This window comes from Engystomops pustulosus, chromosome 1, assembly GCF_040894005.1.
Source record: "Engystomops pustulosus chromosome 1, aEngPut4.maternal, whole genome shotgun sequence".
Lineage (NCBI taxonomy): Eukaryota > Metazoa > Chordata > Amphibia > Anura > Leptodactylidae > Engystomops > Engystomops pustulosus.
Genome location: NC_092411.1, coordinates 107,523,205 through 107,538,217, shown reverse-complemented (window position 1 = coordinate 107,538,217; position 15,013 = coordinate 107,523,205). Strand labels below are relative to the sequence as shown.

At 38.8% G+C, this 15,013-nt stretch overlaps 1 protein-coding gene across 2 annotated transcripts; it reads right to left on the bottom strand.

Moving 5' to 3' along the window:
* Positions 1-2,633: 2,633 nt before the first annotated feature.
* Positions 2,634-12,988, bottom strand: CRIPTO (cripto, EGF-CFC family member). 2 transcript variants are annotated; one of them, XM_072126241.1, is made up of 6 exons: positions 12,776-12,988; positions 8,542-8,594; positions 7,195-7,344; positions 5,521-5,635; positions 5,329-5,429; positions 2,634-2,905 (listed from the first exon to the last, which is right to left on the bottom strand). In XM_072126241.1, exons 1-6 carry the CDS (start codon positions 12,787-12,789, stop codon positions 2,790-2,792), a joined length of 549 nt encoding a protein of 182 aa, XP_071982342.1. In that variant the 5' UTR covers positions 12,790-12,988; the 3' UTR covers positions 2,634-2,789. The 2 variants fall into 2 exon arrangements, with proteins under 2 accessions (XP_071982342.1, XP_071982333.1); XM_072126232.1 differs by having other exon boundaries at positions 2,639-2,905; positions 7,195-7,347; positions 12,776-12,979.
* Positions 12,989-15,013: the final 2,025 nt, after the last annotated feature.

Here is a 15,013-nt window from a genome sequence, read left to right as displayed (position 1 = left end):
AACAAAATCTCACCCATCACTTAGGTAAGAGATTAAATGCTAAAAAGGAGCTGAACAAAATTGTCTTTTGGCATTACTGGGGATATGCTGCTATAGACCTGTTTCTTGAGACCCAATTGACACTATCCCGTTTTTTTTTAATTATTTTTGGGATAACACACACACACCTTTTAGTGAAATCCCAGTCCCAAAATTAATAAGAAAAAAAATATATATATATTTTATATTATATATTTGGAGGCACCTGTAACTATTAGCTGATGGCAGCACAGTGTACAGAGCTGGAAGCATAAGGCTCCGTACATTGTGTAGCGGCCCAGCTGCATGACAAGAGTGGAGTTGCAAAAGCGAAGCATTGCCACTACAGAGTATATGGAGCCATTTGTCTTCATCTCTGTATATTCACCAAGACTAGATGCACACAACTATTTGTGTCTGTTAAAAACTAGAGCATGACCTTGTCTGCACCATTAATGGATTGCTCAAAGTTTATGAGGATTCATGAAAAACAGATGCAAATCAGTACTGAAAAATGGATATTAGGCTGCATACACAGGATGGCCCACATTTATTAACCCCTTACCGACATGTACAGGCAGTCCCCGGGTTACATACAAGATAGGGACTGTAGGTTTGTTCTTAAGTTGAATTTGTATGTAAGTCGAAACTGTATATTTTATCATTGTAGTTTCCTGCAATTTTTTTTTTTTACCCCAGTGACAATTGGAGTTTCAAATTTTTTTGCTGTAATAGGACCAAGAATTATCAATAAAGCTTCATTGCAGACAATTTTAAGCTTATTATTGCAATCTGGGACTATTTTAAAGCATCCAGAGAGCTTCACCAGAGGTCACAGTGGGCAGAGGGGTCTGTCTGTAACTATGGGTTGTCTGTAAGTCGGGTGTCCTTAAGTAGGGGACCGCCTGTAATACCAATGTAATACTACAGCATTGGGAGCTGAAGGATAGAGAAGGCCCACATTCATATTGCAGCAAGCGGTCCCCATATACAGTATTTTTTGGACTATAAGGCACACCGGAGTATAAGGCGCACCATCAATAAATGCCTAAGTTCATATATGAGGCGCACCGGATTATAAGGCGCACCTGATTATAAGGATGAATGACCAGCAGGTGACAGACCTGTGCACAGTTCAAGGCAGCTGTTGTCTGTCAGTATGGTTCATATATAAGGCGCACTGGACTATAAGGCGCACCTTTGATTTCTGAGAAAATTAAAGGATTTTCTGTGCGCCTTATAGTCTGAAAAATACGGTACTTCCATATTGTAGCATGGCAGTATATGGTAGTATCAGAAAACTGAGGGTTAAAGTACCCTGAGGGTCTGAAAAATAGTAAAACGAAAATTTATGAAAAAAATGAAAAACACCCCCTTTCCAGAGAACCAATATAAATAAAATAATAAAAATCATAAACATTAGGTATCACCATGTCCAAAATGTCTGATCAAAATATAATAACGATTATTCCCAGCATTTAACCCCCATGCCACTTATAAAATATATATAAAAAAATGTATACAGTGAAAGCCGTAAAATACAAGCCCACAACAAAATGGTGATAATGCCTTTTTTCACCAATTTAACAGCATTTGTATTTAATATTCCATGCAGTGTACTGGGAAGCAGGAAAAAAATCCAGTCACAATGAAGTGCATTTTGTTTTGCAGAAAACAAGCCCCATACAGCTCTTTACATGGAAAAATTAAGAATTTATAGATTTTGAAGGAAACACAGAAAGGAAAAAGAGCCCTGTTGATAAAGAGTTGAAAGCCCCTGCACCAGTTCTCTGTCTGACTTTGCACATTCGTTTGCATATGTATTTATAAAGTGTCCGTAAAAAAAATGTCTGTCTCTTCTGCACCGAAAGGGGCATTCCAGTGCAGGGTTGGAGCGTGTGCCACATTTATTATGCAGTGTCCTACAGAATTGTGGTGCACACTCCGCGGTGCATTTATTACGGCCTTTCAAACGGAAAACTGGCTGTGTTTTTTTCCTCTCTGCACTTCTTTCACTCGAATCTATGAAGTGTCAGCGCCATAATATTAGTGTTTTATTACACGCTTGTTCTATTTTTGGGCCTCACTTGTGAATCCACCTATTTTTCTTACATTTTTTGGTGCAAAAATAGGCCAGCTAAAGGCTGGTCTAGGAAGTTCTAAATCTTTCAGTCTGTGCGACAATTCCTAAACTTACAAACTTACATTCCACAATAAAATATAAAAGAGTTCAAGCACCACAAATATTAAATGCTTCTCTCAGGTGCACAAAAGAAAAATTGGTGTACTCTGTTGGAGTAGTGCAGAGTGCACCAGATACCTGAAGAATGTGCGCCACAATTCATGAATCTGGTGCCTTCTACACAGTTAAACTGTTGGCCGATAAGTTTTTGTTGCCCTGGTGTTAGCCATTTTTTCCATGGCTAGGCTCCGACCTATGGGTTTGTCAGACCCCCCCCCCCCCTCCAAGCTCAAATTGAGGTCCTATCCAGAGGAATGGTTAAAAATTGTATCTCTCAGATAACCTTCAGCTAAAGGCTAAAACATTGAGATTTGTACGTTTTATTTACACCATGTCATGTGATCCTAACATGCTTTATTCCAGAGAATACCATTGTATTAAATATTACATTACTGAAATAATCTATTCAATGGTTTTGTAAGGTTATGAAACACTTTTTATAAATCTATAAAACAATAAAATATTTCTATGTAATAAAAGTGCTGCATATTTCAATTTTGCTAATAACTTAAAAACAAATTTAGGCAGATTACAGTATTAGTGTTATACAAATTGTAGCAAGCAGAAGCATCACAACAGCAGGAGAAGACACTGTCCTTCCCTTGGACTGCACCATTCGGACATCTTCGTTGTACTCATTTGCATCTGTAAAGAAAAACAAACAAATCTTATTCCTATCCAGTCTCAAAGCATACATTTACATGGAAATCTCTAAAGAAAAAAGGAATGACGGGAATAAAGACATCATATGGAGAAATGGCCATTTGCATTTGATCCACATCCTACAGCAGGTAGAATAATGAGATGTGGGATTAGTAATGTGAAACTTAAGACAGACAACAATAGACAATTGCAAATTACTGAAAAAAAAATCCTTCCTGCAATGAAAGGAAACAGGATAAAGAGTATTTCTTATTTTCTCCTAAACATTTGAGCAGACCTGGGCCCTTTATGGGAGGTAAAAGGTGTTAAATGTCTGCCACTGATTTCTCCAGCTCCCTTTGTAGTCATAAAGGACTTTTGATAAGACAACTAGTGCCTTGTCATTTTCCTGCTATGAAAAGGGCATAAAATGCATGACAGCAGTGATTGCCTCCATATGCTCCTATTTTCTCACATAATCTAGTTTATCTGTCCATCTTAACCCGAGATGCTAGGTGACAAATGGAATTCCGGACAACTCATTGCTGTCTGACATTTTATTGCTTGCAAAATTCAGGGCAGGACGAGCCTGTCAGAGGTAGTTCACTTTACCGCATTATTACGGTTTATTTAGTTTTCCCTTTCTGCCATCTCTATAAAGATGGTGATAAGTATAATTCACTTAAAGACAAATTTCACTTTAACCTATGAAAACATGAAAGTCCTTGAAATGACTGTTTTTGTCCAAGTTCTGTGCACCAGTCTTTTTCTTTGGTTCTCTTCTCACCATTTTTTAGAGATGGGAATCAATCATTCCTGCTCTGACTGACAGCAATCATAACCATAAAAGGAAAGGTGTCAAACTGTCAACCACGAAGACAAAACTTTCTGCCATATGTTTGACATAGTTAAAGGGATATATATATAGATATATACACACACATTTCTTCAATTAGATGTCACTTAAAACCAGATAGTTGCCTTTGGATACGACCACCAGCACAGTATTGAGGCCTGTCCGACCACCTCGCTGCAGCCATCATTACCACTGTATGGCTGTGGGATATGCAGTAACTCCCAGCCGTCTTGTATGCAAAAATTGTTTCTTTGTACAATAACAGTAGCAGCAGTGGTTGTATCCAAAGACAAAATGATGTAGCAAAAAAGAAGTATGGATTCCAGCATTCCAATTGAAAAAGGGCTGTTAACATCAACTTTAATACATCTTCATAAAAACGTTTTTGAGGTAGTTTACACTGACATGGAGACACAAGACATCCAAGGGGAAACCAAGGGGCTGCGGTAATGCGTTTCACACTACATCTTAGTCCTTACTCATGCCTAGCCAAAGTAACTTGCACGAGGATTAGATACTAAAGCTCAGTGGACACGGGCAAGTTTCTGGTGTAACAGATGTATGCAACCGTACCGAGGGAATGAACTAAACAAAAGAAAAACCTGATCTGTATGTATACCATAATACACAAACACAAAAATACATAAGATCCTGTTTGTAAATGAGTCCCTTTGGAAAACAGATATGTAAATTAAGAATACAAAATGCTTCTCTAGAGAAAAGAGCCTTTTTACAGTTTCCTCCCCGCTGCGGTCGGGAGACCTGTTCAATTTTATTATGTTTCGTTCCTGCCCTCGGAAGGGGTATGTACATCTGTTACCACAGAAACTTGCCCGAGTCCACTGAGCTTAGAACAAGGGTGCGTACACAAAGCCTTAATCTAAAGTGCAAGAAATATTTCAGCCCTGAAGTTTCCAGAATTTTAAATGCAGCTCGGAAGTACTGTATAATATATAACTCATCATTTGTATAGGATAAGTAAACCAATTCTAGAATAGATTTGGTGGATTCATTTTGATTACTGATTAAAGGTGAACATACTCTATAAGGACATCCATTTACTTTAACTACAATTTTTTTTCCCAAAAAATGGCAATAAGTATGGTATGTCAGATGTTAATCTTTACATTTCTCTGTATATATTTAGGTAATTTAAGCATTAATTGCATTAGCACTGAAAACATGGCTGCCCTGACATGGTATACATTTATTTTTGTTCTCCACACTTGTAAACCGTGCATGTATGTTCTGCTTGTTTGTGTTGCTTATCAAAGGCGAACATGCTCCCTCTAAACACACTTCGGATTGTTTGGATTTTCTGAAATGGCAAAAACAGAAGGCAATCATTTTCTGTTAAGCAGAGGAGATTGCCGTCGGCACAATTTAATTCCAACAGCTTATTTCACCAGCCTCCCAAGAAACGTGTACAGATTTGTACACTTTGTTATTTTTATGTGTGTATAAATGGCCACACTGGAAACTATGCCTTTGTTACATAGAATTTATTGCAACCTGCAGAACCAATCATTTTCCATTGATTAGAATAGTAAGCTTCTATACATAGACTTACCACAGTCCCCAGATGGGAAGCAGTACATAACTCCGTAAAAGCATCTGCATAAAGCACACCTTCTAGGCAGCCAGTGACCGTGAGCTACAGAACCACAATGCCTTCATGAGAGAAATAGAGCAGACAAAGATCAATTCAGTCTTCAAAGATAAAAATAATGCATTGGGCATAGTTTACTTGCATAACACGTACCTGTTTCGCAAATCAAACTCACAATGTCTTCCAGTGAAATGCTTAGGGCAGGCGCAGAAGCTACCTAGCATGCAAGTCCCTCCGTTTTTACAGCAATGCTTGTCTAGTGTGCTGGCTGAAAGTAAAGATACATACATTATATAGATGTTGCTGTGAAACACATGTAAACATTGTAATTTACTTTATAAAAGAAAAATATTTCTATGTCCTTATTTTAAATTCTGCATTCCCCTGGAGTGAGCAATGTATCTGAAAGGAATTCTGACGTCTGTACACAGCAGATAGGTAACGGGGGTGGGAAACACTTTACTCCTTACGTATCAAGATAATATTTCACTTTGTTCATTTCATTCTGTGAGTTTATTTTACTTTCTGTAAGGAGTTAAGTCACTAGAAGCTTAAAGAGGACCTGTCCTCATGCATATGGATTGCAGTCCAATTGGTGGAGATATCAACAATGGGACTCCCACGGGCCGCCGTTATTGGAACAGCAGGTTGAGCTCCATGCACTTTCTATAGGAGGTTTGGAAATTGCCAAATATAGTGAATGAGTGGGCCAGGGACGCCTGAGGGGGGTGTCCTCAACAATTTCCGACAATCCTATTTGCACTGAATGAAATGGCAGGACCAAAGATGAATCTACCACACCATTAATTAGCAAGAATGGAGCCTCCACTGATCAGATTGTTATTTCCTATAATGTGGATATGGGATAACAATAACATTTATTACAACCCTTTTAAGCTTTGCTACATCTTCATGTAGATACAGCATTTTTAATTACAAATTCCCAAAAATAGGTTTGTTTAAAAAGTATGTCAAGTTTTATTGATACATTTCCTTTAATTTTCATTGAGAAAATGCACTGCAAAGTTTCATTTGATGTGGGTTGGAAATCCAGAAATGTCATACTTTGTTTTTATTCTCAGTACGTGGATAAGATCAGGGGCGTAACTACAGCGGTAGCAGCCATAGCAATGGCTATGGGGCCCACAGTGTCAGGGGGCCCCGTCATCCGACCGGACATAATAAAGAATGGAGGATGTGCACCATTATATCTATATTGTACTGCACATTGTCCAGCATAATATGTATATAACATATACTGTGATGTACATATGCAGTATCTGTGATGTGAGTATGTTGCATATGGCACTGTATGTATGTGTACATGCACATGAGTGATTTTAGCTCGCATGTAGGAGTATACTAATATGTATATTTTTTAAGTGGAAGGGGAGCCCCATGCAGTAGCCTGCTAAGGGGCCATGCCACTCCTAGTTACGCCACAGGATGACATAGTAAAATCTCCTCTATGCAGGTATTAAGGACTATATCTCTTTAACCACTACCTGTATACCCAGTGTGACCACTACCTAAAGAAGGAAAACAATTCTAAATAGCTGGATTGTATGATTGGTACTTCAGGAGAGCCAAATATAGGTGCCCAGGCAATGCAACAGATGATTATCTCTCCATTACCCTTATATAGTTTTAATGAGCAAGAATTTCTTTGGAGTGTGTTTAGCTAAGTAATTGAGTGCAGTGTGTGATAATAAAGCGTCCTCACCTGGAAGACTTGATTTATCACAGTATGGATAAATGTATTACACAATATTTGTGTTAGAGTGCAAATGAAACATAAGTGGTTTACAGAGATACAACGTGACTTACTTTTCGTAAGGCCAATAAAGGGAATCTTTTCTCCAGTCCTTTTGTGCTTATGAACCCCGGTGTGGTTAATGCTTCTTGCAGGCTTCTCTAAATAGGTTTCCAATAACAGTGTAGACCTAGCATCAGTTTTTATTGTTCCAGTCTGAAATTCTGCTATTAGGCGAGAAAGAAAAAATGTTACTAAATAAAGGTTCCAAGACAGTAAATAATACAGAAAGCACTGAAACAAGTCCTTATGTGAAAGTGGTAACTTTTATAGGCGCACATAGCAAATGGCTTCTAGAACATAATGGGGCAATCTTTTACTATTGGTGTTTTAAACAAGTCTTAATAACCCCCCCCCCCCCCATCCACCCAAGCATGGCTCCAGCCTCTCAGTAGATCAGTACCCAGTCTCCAATAGCTAAGACCTAGTGGAAATTTCAACTGTAGACTCTACCACTTTTCCGGTGTGGAGTCCAGGATGTTAAATGCAAAGAAGTGGCGTTTCTAGCTTTTCCATCTTCCAGCTATAATTTTACTTTTACCAACCTGGTATGATAAAAGGGATGGCAAAATGCTAAGGCCAGGTTCGCATATAGCATTTGAGTTACATTTGGAAATGCAATTCAAGGGTTGCAGGAAGGAGCTTTCCCTTATTTCATGGTGTTATCATAAAGTTAAGGTAACATTTAAATCATGTTTACATAAATGTCATGTTAACAACTATATATTCACTAAATATTCATTGTGCTTTGCAATCAGGCCAAGTTCCTCTCCGAAGCCTTTGAATTGCATTTCAAAATGCAATATAAACACAATAGAAATGCGAAGTGTGAATGCGGCCAGACAATGTTGTTAACATAGGTGCCCTTGAAAGCCCTAGTTTATGTTATCCACCTGTGGTGTAGATCCTATGAAAAGGAATTGTTCCCAGGGACAGGAAAAAAACTAGAGGAAAGAATTGCTACCATACCTTAATCTACTTGGGGATAACACCCGGCATCATAAAAGGTGGCAATACACTTTTTGAAACTTACAAATGTATTTTCCCATAAAAAGAACAGATTTTGTCACTCCATAATCCATTATCAAAAATAGCAATTTTCGATCATCTCAAACCTAAAATCAAAAAAGTTTTTCTAGGAAGCTATAGAAGGAATAGAACAGGTTCCATCTGTAAGTCACATGAAATGAAAGAATTACTGTGGATCTCCAATATACAATAAGTCTTGTGTATTTGGTTCTATCAAGCATCATAAGAGATGACATCAATTTAACCTTTTCTCTATGTGACAACCAGTAGTTTTCTTTAATGAGATTTCAAGCCAAATAACACATTCATAGTGGAACACAGTAGACACTCACCGATTCCCAAGTGAACGGCAATAAGGAGCTGAAAAGCCAGGCAATAAAAAAGTCTAGAGAATACAAAAAGAACATATTTAATTAACTCTCATGTTCAAGTGTTAAAGGTAAGCAGTTGAATACATTAATTTGGCATTTTAAGTCCCAAAGGCCACACATCTGAGTAGCCTTGCGGGGATTTAATTAATGTTACCTACTAAGTAAACCAAGTCTCCTGGAGTGACCTGTTTAGGCCGACTAATTAAGCCTTTTACTGCCGCATACGCAGCTCATTGGACTACAGGACTTTATTACTACTAGAATTGACTGCTTATAATTTAAAGCGGATAAGATTAATAGGTTATGTTTATCGGCTCAACTTTTAACACAACATTTGACATTGGTATAGCTCTGCTTTTGGAAAAATAAGCAAACATTTTATATCCCAATTCATATGCTCAATATTTTCCTATCCTAGGTGAAGACAGAAAAAATTGACAAATAAATTGCCTTACCGCTTCTGATACGTGTAGATGTAAAATACAGATTCATATTTATTATGGAAACTAAGGCTTTATGCCTACAGCCTGCTATTGCCCCAAAATGTGCCTTTTTTATTTGATGGCACTCAAAGGCATTTTATTACAGATTCATATTGAATCACAAGAAAAAAAAAATCATGGCATATAATCAGTGCTAGTAGCAATACACTATATGGTGGTACATAAAGTGGATCTAAGGTACCTACTGGGACTCATAGCTTATTTGCAAGCCATTAGACAGCTTCATGCACATAACCATTGTTAAGATCTGTGTAATATGGCTCCCATAAACGTATAGGGGACCATCATTACTTATTTAATTGGTTGCAGTGATGCCCTCTATCTGTTGTGTGTGACCGGTGAGTCACTATTCTGAGTAGAACGTTAAAAAGCCAATATACTGGCCAAACGGTGCTTAAAGGAAATCTAACATCAAAATCAAGCATGATGAACCAGAGACACTTAGGCCCCTTCCACACTTTTTTCACTCGTGTGTCCTGCGTGCTTTTGACGCGCAGAACTTCCATTGCACTCTGACCCATTGTAATCAATTGGCTTTTTCACACTTGCATTTCTTTTCACACACACACGCGTGTTTTTTGTCTTATGCATTAGGGTCTTAAATGATATATAAACATCCTATTAGTCATATGAAAAAGATGATAGAAAGCGGATGTCCAAAAGGAAAGTTCTCAATTCATTAAAATTGCATTGAAAATGCGCGTGAAAAATTGAGACACTGAACAAACTGACTGAAAACTGATTGAACAAAATGTCAGTTTTTCACTGACCAAACCCTGATCGCACCCTGATCTGATGTGATCTGCATTGCAAGTGTGGAAGGGGCCTTACTCATGGATCCAGGTGCCATGACTGTGGTAATTATTTGTTATCCATGGTCTCTTTCCTTCTAAAATCTACTTGTAAAATTATGCTAATTAGCCTGAAAAGATTCTTGGGCTCCCAGAGCCCCTCCGTGCTGCAGATTCACAGGCTTACAGTGTAAGCATTTCCCTCTCCTACTGTGTGCTGAAGTGAGATTACATCAGGCAGAGGGAGGGAGAGTGCAGAGTTGAAGCAGAGGGGAAGACAGTGTAACAGCCTGTGAATCTGCAGTATGGGGGGGCACTCAGAATAGCCAAGTATCTTTTCAGGCTCATTAGCATTATATTTAAAAGTTGATTAAAGAAGAAAGGAGGCCATGGATAATAAGTATAAGAAGATTACCATAGTCACTGTGCCTGGATCTATGAATAAGTGTCCCTGGTTTATCATGTTTGATTTTGATGGTATATTTCCTTTAAAAGGGTTAAGCCAGTTTTGAGTATGTTCAAAATGTAGAATTTTTGCAAAACCATGGTTATATAGCCAAGGACCACAATATAGCAGTATCCACAACAGATAACGTGAATGTATTTGGGCAAATTGTTTAAACATACATTTTTTTAATTCTATACCTTTTTGAGACCATTGTGTTGTGTCATTGGCAGCTTGTGAGTCTCACTTCTGCTACTTTGAGGGTGCATCCAGATGACGCATTGCATTGCGTTTTTTGATGCGTTTTTGACGAATTCCAAAGGTTTCAGCCTTGATCACATGTTAAGGTTACAGTGCGTTTCCCTTGCATCTGCTAAAACGCAATGTAACCTCAGCATGTGCTCAAGGCTGAAGCCTTTGGAATGCGTCAAAAACGCACCAAAAATCGCGACGCAACACATCCTGTGAACACGCTCTGACTGTAATTAGGTGTAATGACGCAGCACTACATTTCTATCTCTTCCCATTTGGCATCTGTCACACAATTTTCATTTTTTTTGTAAACAGAATAGTATATATTTTTTAACTTTTTTAAAAAATTCTAAACTGTAATGCCCCATTCAAACTATAGAATTCTGGTCAAAATTTTCCTTAAGTATTTCTAAGCCACAACCAGCAGTAGAACACAAGCAGTAAAATGACAATAGATGCAAAGATTTAGTTATACTTTTTAGTCTTGCAAACACATCAGTCACTTCTGTTCATGTTCACCATGAAAAGCACCTGACAAATTTAATGATATATGTGTATTCACATTGGGCTGCAGAAAAAGTTATCTGTAATATTTTGTAAATTTCTCAGACAAGAACAAATTTTGTTTAAGGGCGGTCTCACACTTCCCAGGATTGGTCCATGAACTATGGAGCGAGCAAGTTCCTGCTTCATAGACCAAACCCTCTCCTTGAGGCAGGAAATTTTTATACAGTATCCAAGGAGTTCCTGCTTCACTGCCAAATAGCAGTGCAGACATTGCAATTATTACAGAGTTGGCCACAAATCAGGGGAGCATCATATACTGTATCAATATGGTCCTTGCAATCCCGTCTCCAAGAAGGGGTTTGATATGTGAAGCAGGTTCGGAATGGTCTATGGTTTTAAAACTGAAGGCGGCAAGTCTTGTTACTTGTTTTTCCTTTAGCACAATGTCCAATGTCAATACACATCACTAAATCGGTCTAGTGCTTTCCATGGAGAACATGGACAGAAGTTAGTAATATATGAACAAGGCTTTACGGACCAAGCTTGGCAAGTTTGAAGCTGCCCTAAGGCCCCTTTCACACTTGCAACGGGTTTTTTCAGACTTGCATTTTTTTTCGCGCACACGCGCATTTAAATCTCGACATGCTCTACTTTTGCAAGTCACGCGCGTGAAAAACGCACCATACAAGTCTATGGAGATGCATCAAAAAACGCATTACACTCTGAGACACATGCAAGTGCAATGCGTTTTTCATGCAGCAATTGACATAGAAAAGATAGAGCTCAGTCCTGAGTCCATTTCACGTGCATTTTCTGCGCGCGAAAAGTGAATTGAAATTGCATTGAAAACGCTCGTGAAAAACTGAGACACTAAACAAACTCTGACTGAAAACTGATTGCACTCTGATGCAAAATGTGCGTTTTTTAACTGACCAAACCCTGATCGCACCCTCATCAGACTCTGACGTGATCTGCAACGCAAGTGTGGAAGGGGCCTTAGTCAATGTCTCAGTGAAGATACCCTCCCTTTGGGTTAAAGACAGAAATCAATTCAATAGGAAAGTTAAGAGAAAGACTAATGGGCAGTTTACATCTAGTTTCACACCTACATTCAGCAGTTTTGGTCACACTGCCTGTTATTTAAAGCAGATAAAATATAGCAGTAGTTTGATGCTTTTTAACCTCCATAAAAATAATGGTTGCATATTGAAAGTTAACGGAAAATACATTTAGGTCTAACGGGAGTGGAAGTTGAGTGAAATGCCTTCTCCTTCTAGGACATGTTTTACTTTTGAACAAAATGGACACATGGTCTGTTGAAACAAACTAACGTGTGAATTGATCCTTTATAAATGATTGCATGTAGTGGGTATGAATCCTCATGGTGAGCCAAAACAGATGTAGAGGCTACACAGTATTACATACATAAGGTATCACATACATTGCCACCTGTTCATAGTGTTCAACCACTCCTGGTATTGGCTCCCAAACACTGATGTAAATCACTTATAAAATAACTGAGCTTACTGCTGGATCCACTTCTAAACCAGAAAATGGCATCAAAAGTGAAACATTCCCTAAAGTATATAACAATGTTTTATATCCACGGTGATCAAGATTTAAAGGTAACAAAGTATCATAATCTGCTCTATAAGCCTTTAAGTGCAACATTTAAAGTTTATAGAAATGAATCTTACCTGTTACACCACATCTTTGTGTTTAGTATCCAGTTCCACTTCTCATCTGAAACTCAGCAGCCCCATGAAGCTGCAAAATAAAGGTGTCTTTTTTTTTGTCCTGTAGCTGCATATCAATTAATGAGACATTGAAATTCAATCAGACTGTGGCAGACTGGAGGGCACACCCAGGAAACACAGGGATTGTGCTAATGAGTGGATTCTATTCACAGAAATCCTAGGTGTCCACTAAAGGGCCCGAGACTTATTCCTAGAACAGCACACAAGTATGGTCACAGTATTATACCGTATATATACATATTAAATGGCTCTGTGCATTGCTATCTGTTAGTCTTAACATATTGACCCATTGTTTTCTTTGTTATTTTTTACATGTCCATTTTTTTTTACAGATCCATGGTCAGCACTTTAATATTCACATCATGTGCCATTTTTTCCTAGCCTGCGCTTCACAGTTGATGAGGTTGAGTTCAAACGATGCATTGAGATGCATTTTTTAAGCGTTTTTAATGCGTCAAAAACACATAAAAAACGTGACGCAACGCATCGTGTAAATGCGCCCTGAATGTGTGGATGCACCCAAAGGCTTTAACCGTGGTAACATGCTGAGGTTACATTGCGTTTTAGGAAATGCATCAGAAACGCAATATAATCTCACTTTGTGATCACAGAATGCATCAAAAGGGCAACAGATAGTGTAAATGCGATCTAAATGTCAAGGAGTCTTCAAAATAAAACATGCATCTAGAACACAGACATTCTACCCTGATAAAAGCTCTATGAAAAAGAGATTCAAGGCAACAAATTACGTGATCTTCTCCAACACTGCAGGTTTTCATGTTCTGTAATAATAGATGTTGAATACAAACAACAGGTCCCACATAAGTCTGATATTCCATGCTGCTATGGCACTACAGGTGGAAATACACTACCATATAGTCTCTTGGAAAGCTATGGTGCTGTTTGTGGCACAGCAATATATTTGTAACCATGTACATCCCTCCAGGCACTTGTGGAGATTGAATGACCTCCACCTACATGTATGTACCTTTACCATATTGCATGTGGTTTGGCACCTGCCTTACACCACTGTAAAAATGTCTAACTTTGGATTAGTTGGTGTAGTTTACTGTGTAGCAATAAGTTGCATGAACATTTAGAGGTATAGGGAATGTATGAAGAGGACTCACGGGCTTCTCTTCATACAAGGGTGGGGGTTGTTGCATATTGCAGCAAACCCCCACCGCTAATAACCTGGCAAAGTTGCCGGCGGCATTTAAAAGACGGCGGCGCGCGGGTGCCGCCATCTTTATTACGATCGCCGCGCCCCCGAACGTCATCGGGGGATGGCGATCGGTTGCCATGGTCATTGTAACGAATCTGCAGAGGCCAGATAGCCTCGGGTCAAACGAAGACCCGAGGCTATCTGGCCTCTGCAGATTCGTTACAATGAGCTAGTGGCTCATTGTAATGAATGAGCTCCAAAAATGGCATATATTGCAATACAGAAGTTTTGCAATACATGGTAGGAACAATCTGACCATCTAGGGTTAATGTACCCTAGATGGTCTAAGAATTAGTGAAAAAAAAAAGTTAAAAAAAAAAGATTTATAAAATATAAAAAATTCAAATCACCCCCCTTTCCCTAACTGATATAAAACATAATAAACATTAAAAATCACAGACACATTAGTTATCGCCACGTCCCAAAATGCCCGATCTATCAAAATATAAAAACGGTTACGGCCGGCGGTGACCTCTGAGACGGGAAATGGCGCCCAAATGTCCGAAATGCGACTTTTTACACCTTTTTACATCACATAAAAAATGGAATATAAAATTATCAAAATGTCACACAGACCTCAAAATAGTAGCAATTTTGGTTCTGTCGCGATCCCGCGGTGCGTTGTTCGATGAGGATTCGGGTCTGCCGTGATTCACTAAGCTTGTGCGCCCGAGTTCCTGCATCCGTCGCTTTTGCGCCAAGGTCCGCCGGAGTTCACCTGCTTGTAAGTTGACGAACTTACAAGCAGGTAAACTCCGGCGGACCTTGGTGATACAATTCTAAATGTTAAATCGTGCGCGTTGTCCAAATCCGTCGGGTTGTCCGATGGCCCACCCCCAAGCCGGCGCTGATGCGCCAAAATTTGGCGCAAAACTGAAATCGTTGGGAAACCCGATGAAATTGTGTCCGACAGACCCTTAGTAAATGAGCCCCAATATGTTCATGTAGAGCTG

Bases quoted from the DNA above. Each gene is read 5' to 3' on its own strand.
- CRIPTO (XM_072126232.1), bottom strand. The intron at 7,348-8,541 runs GTGAGTGTCTAC...CTCGCCTAATAG, and splicing joins TGCCGTTCACTTGGGAATCG to CAGAATTTCAGACTGGAACA. The intron at 2,906-5,328 runs GTAAGTCTATGT...TTTTCTTTACAG, and splicing joins CTTCCCATCTGGGGACTGTG to ATGCAAATGAGTACAACGAA.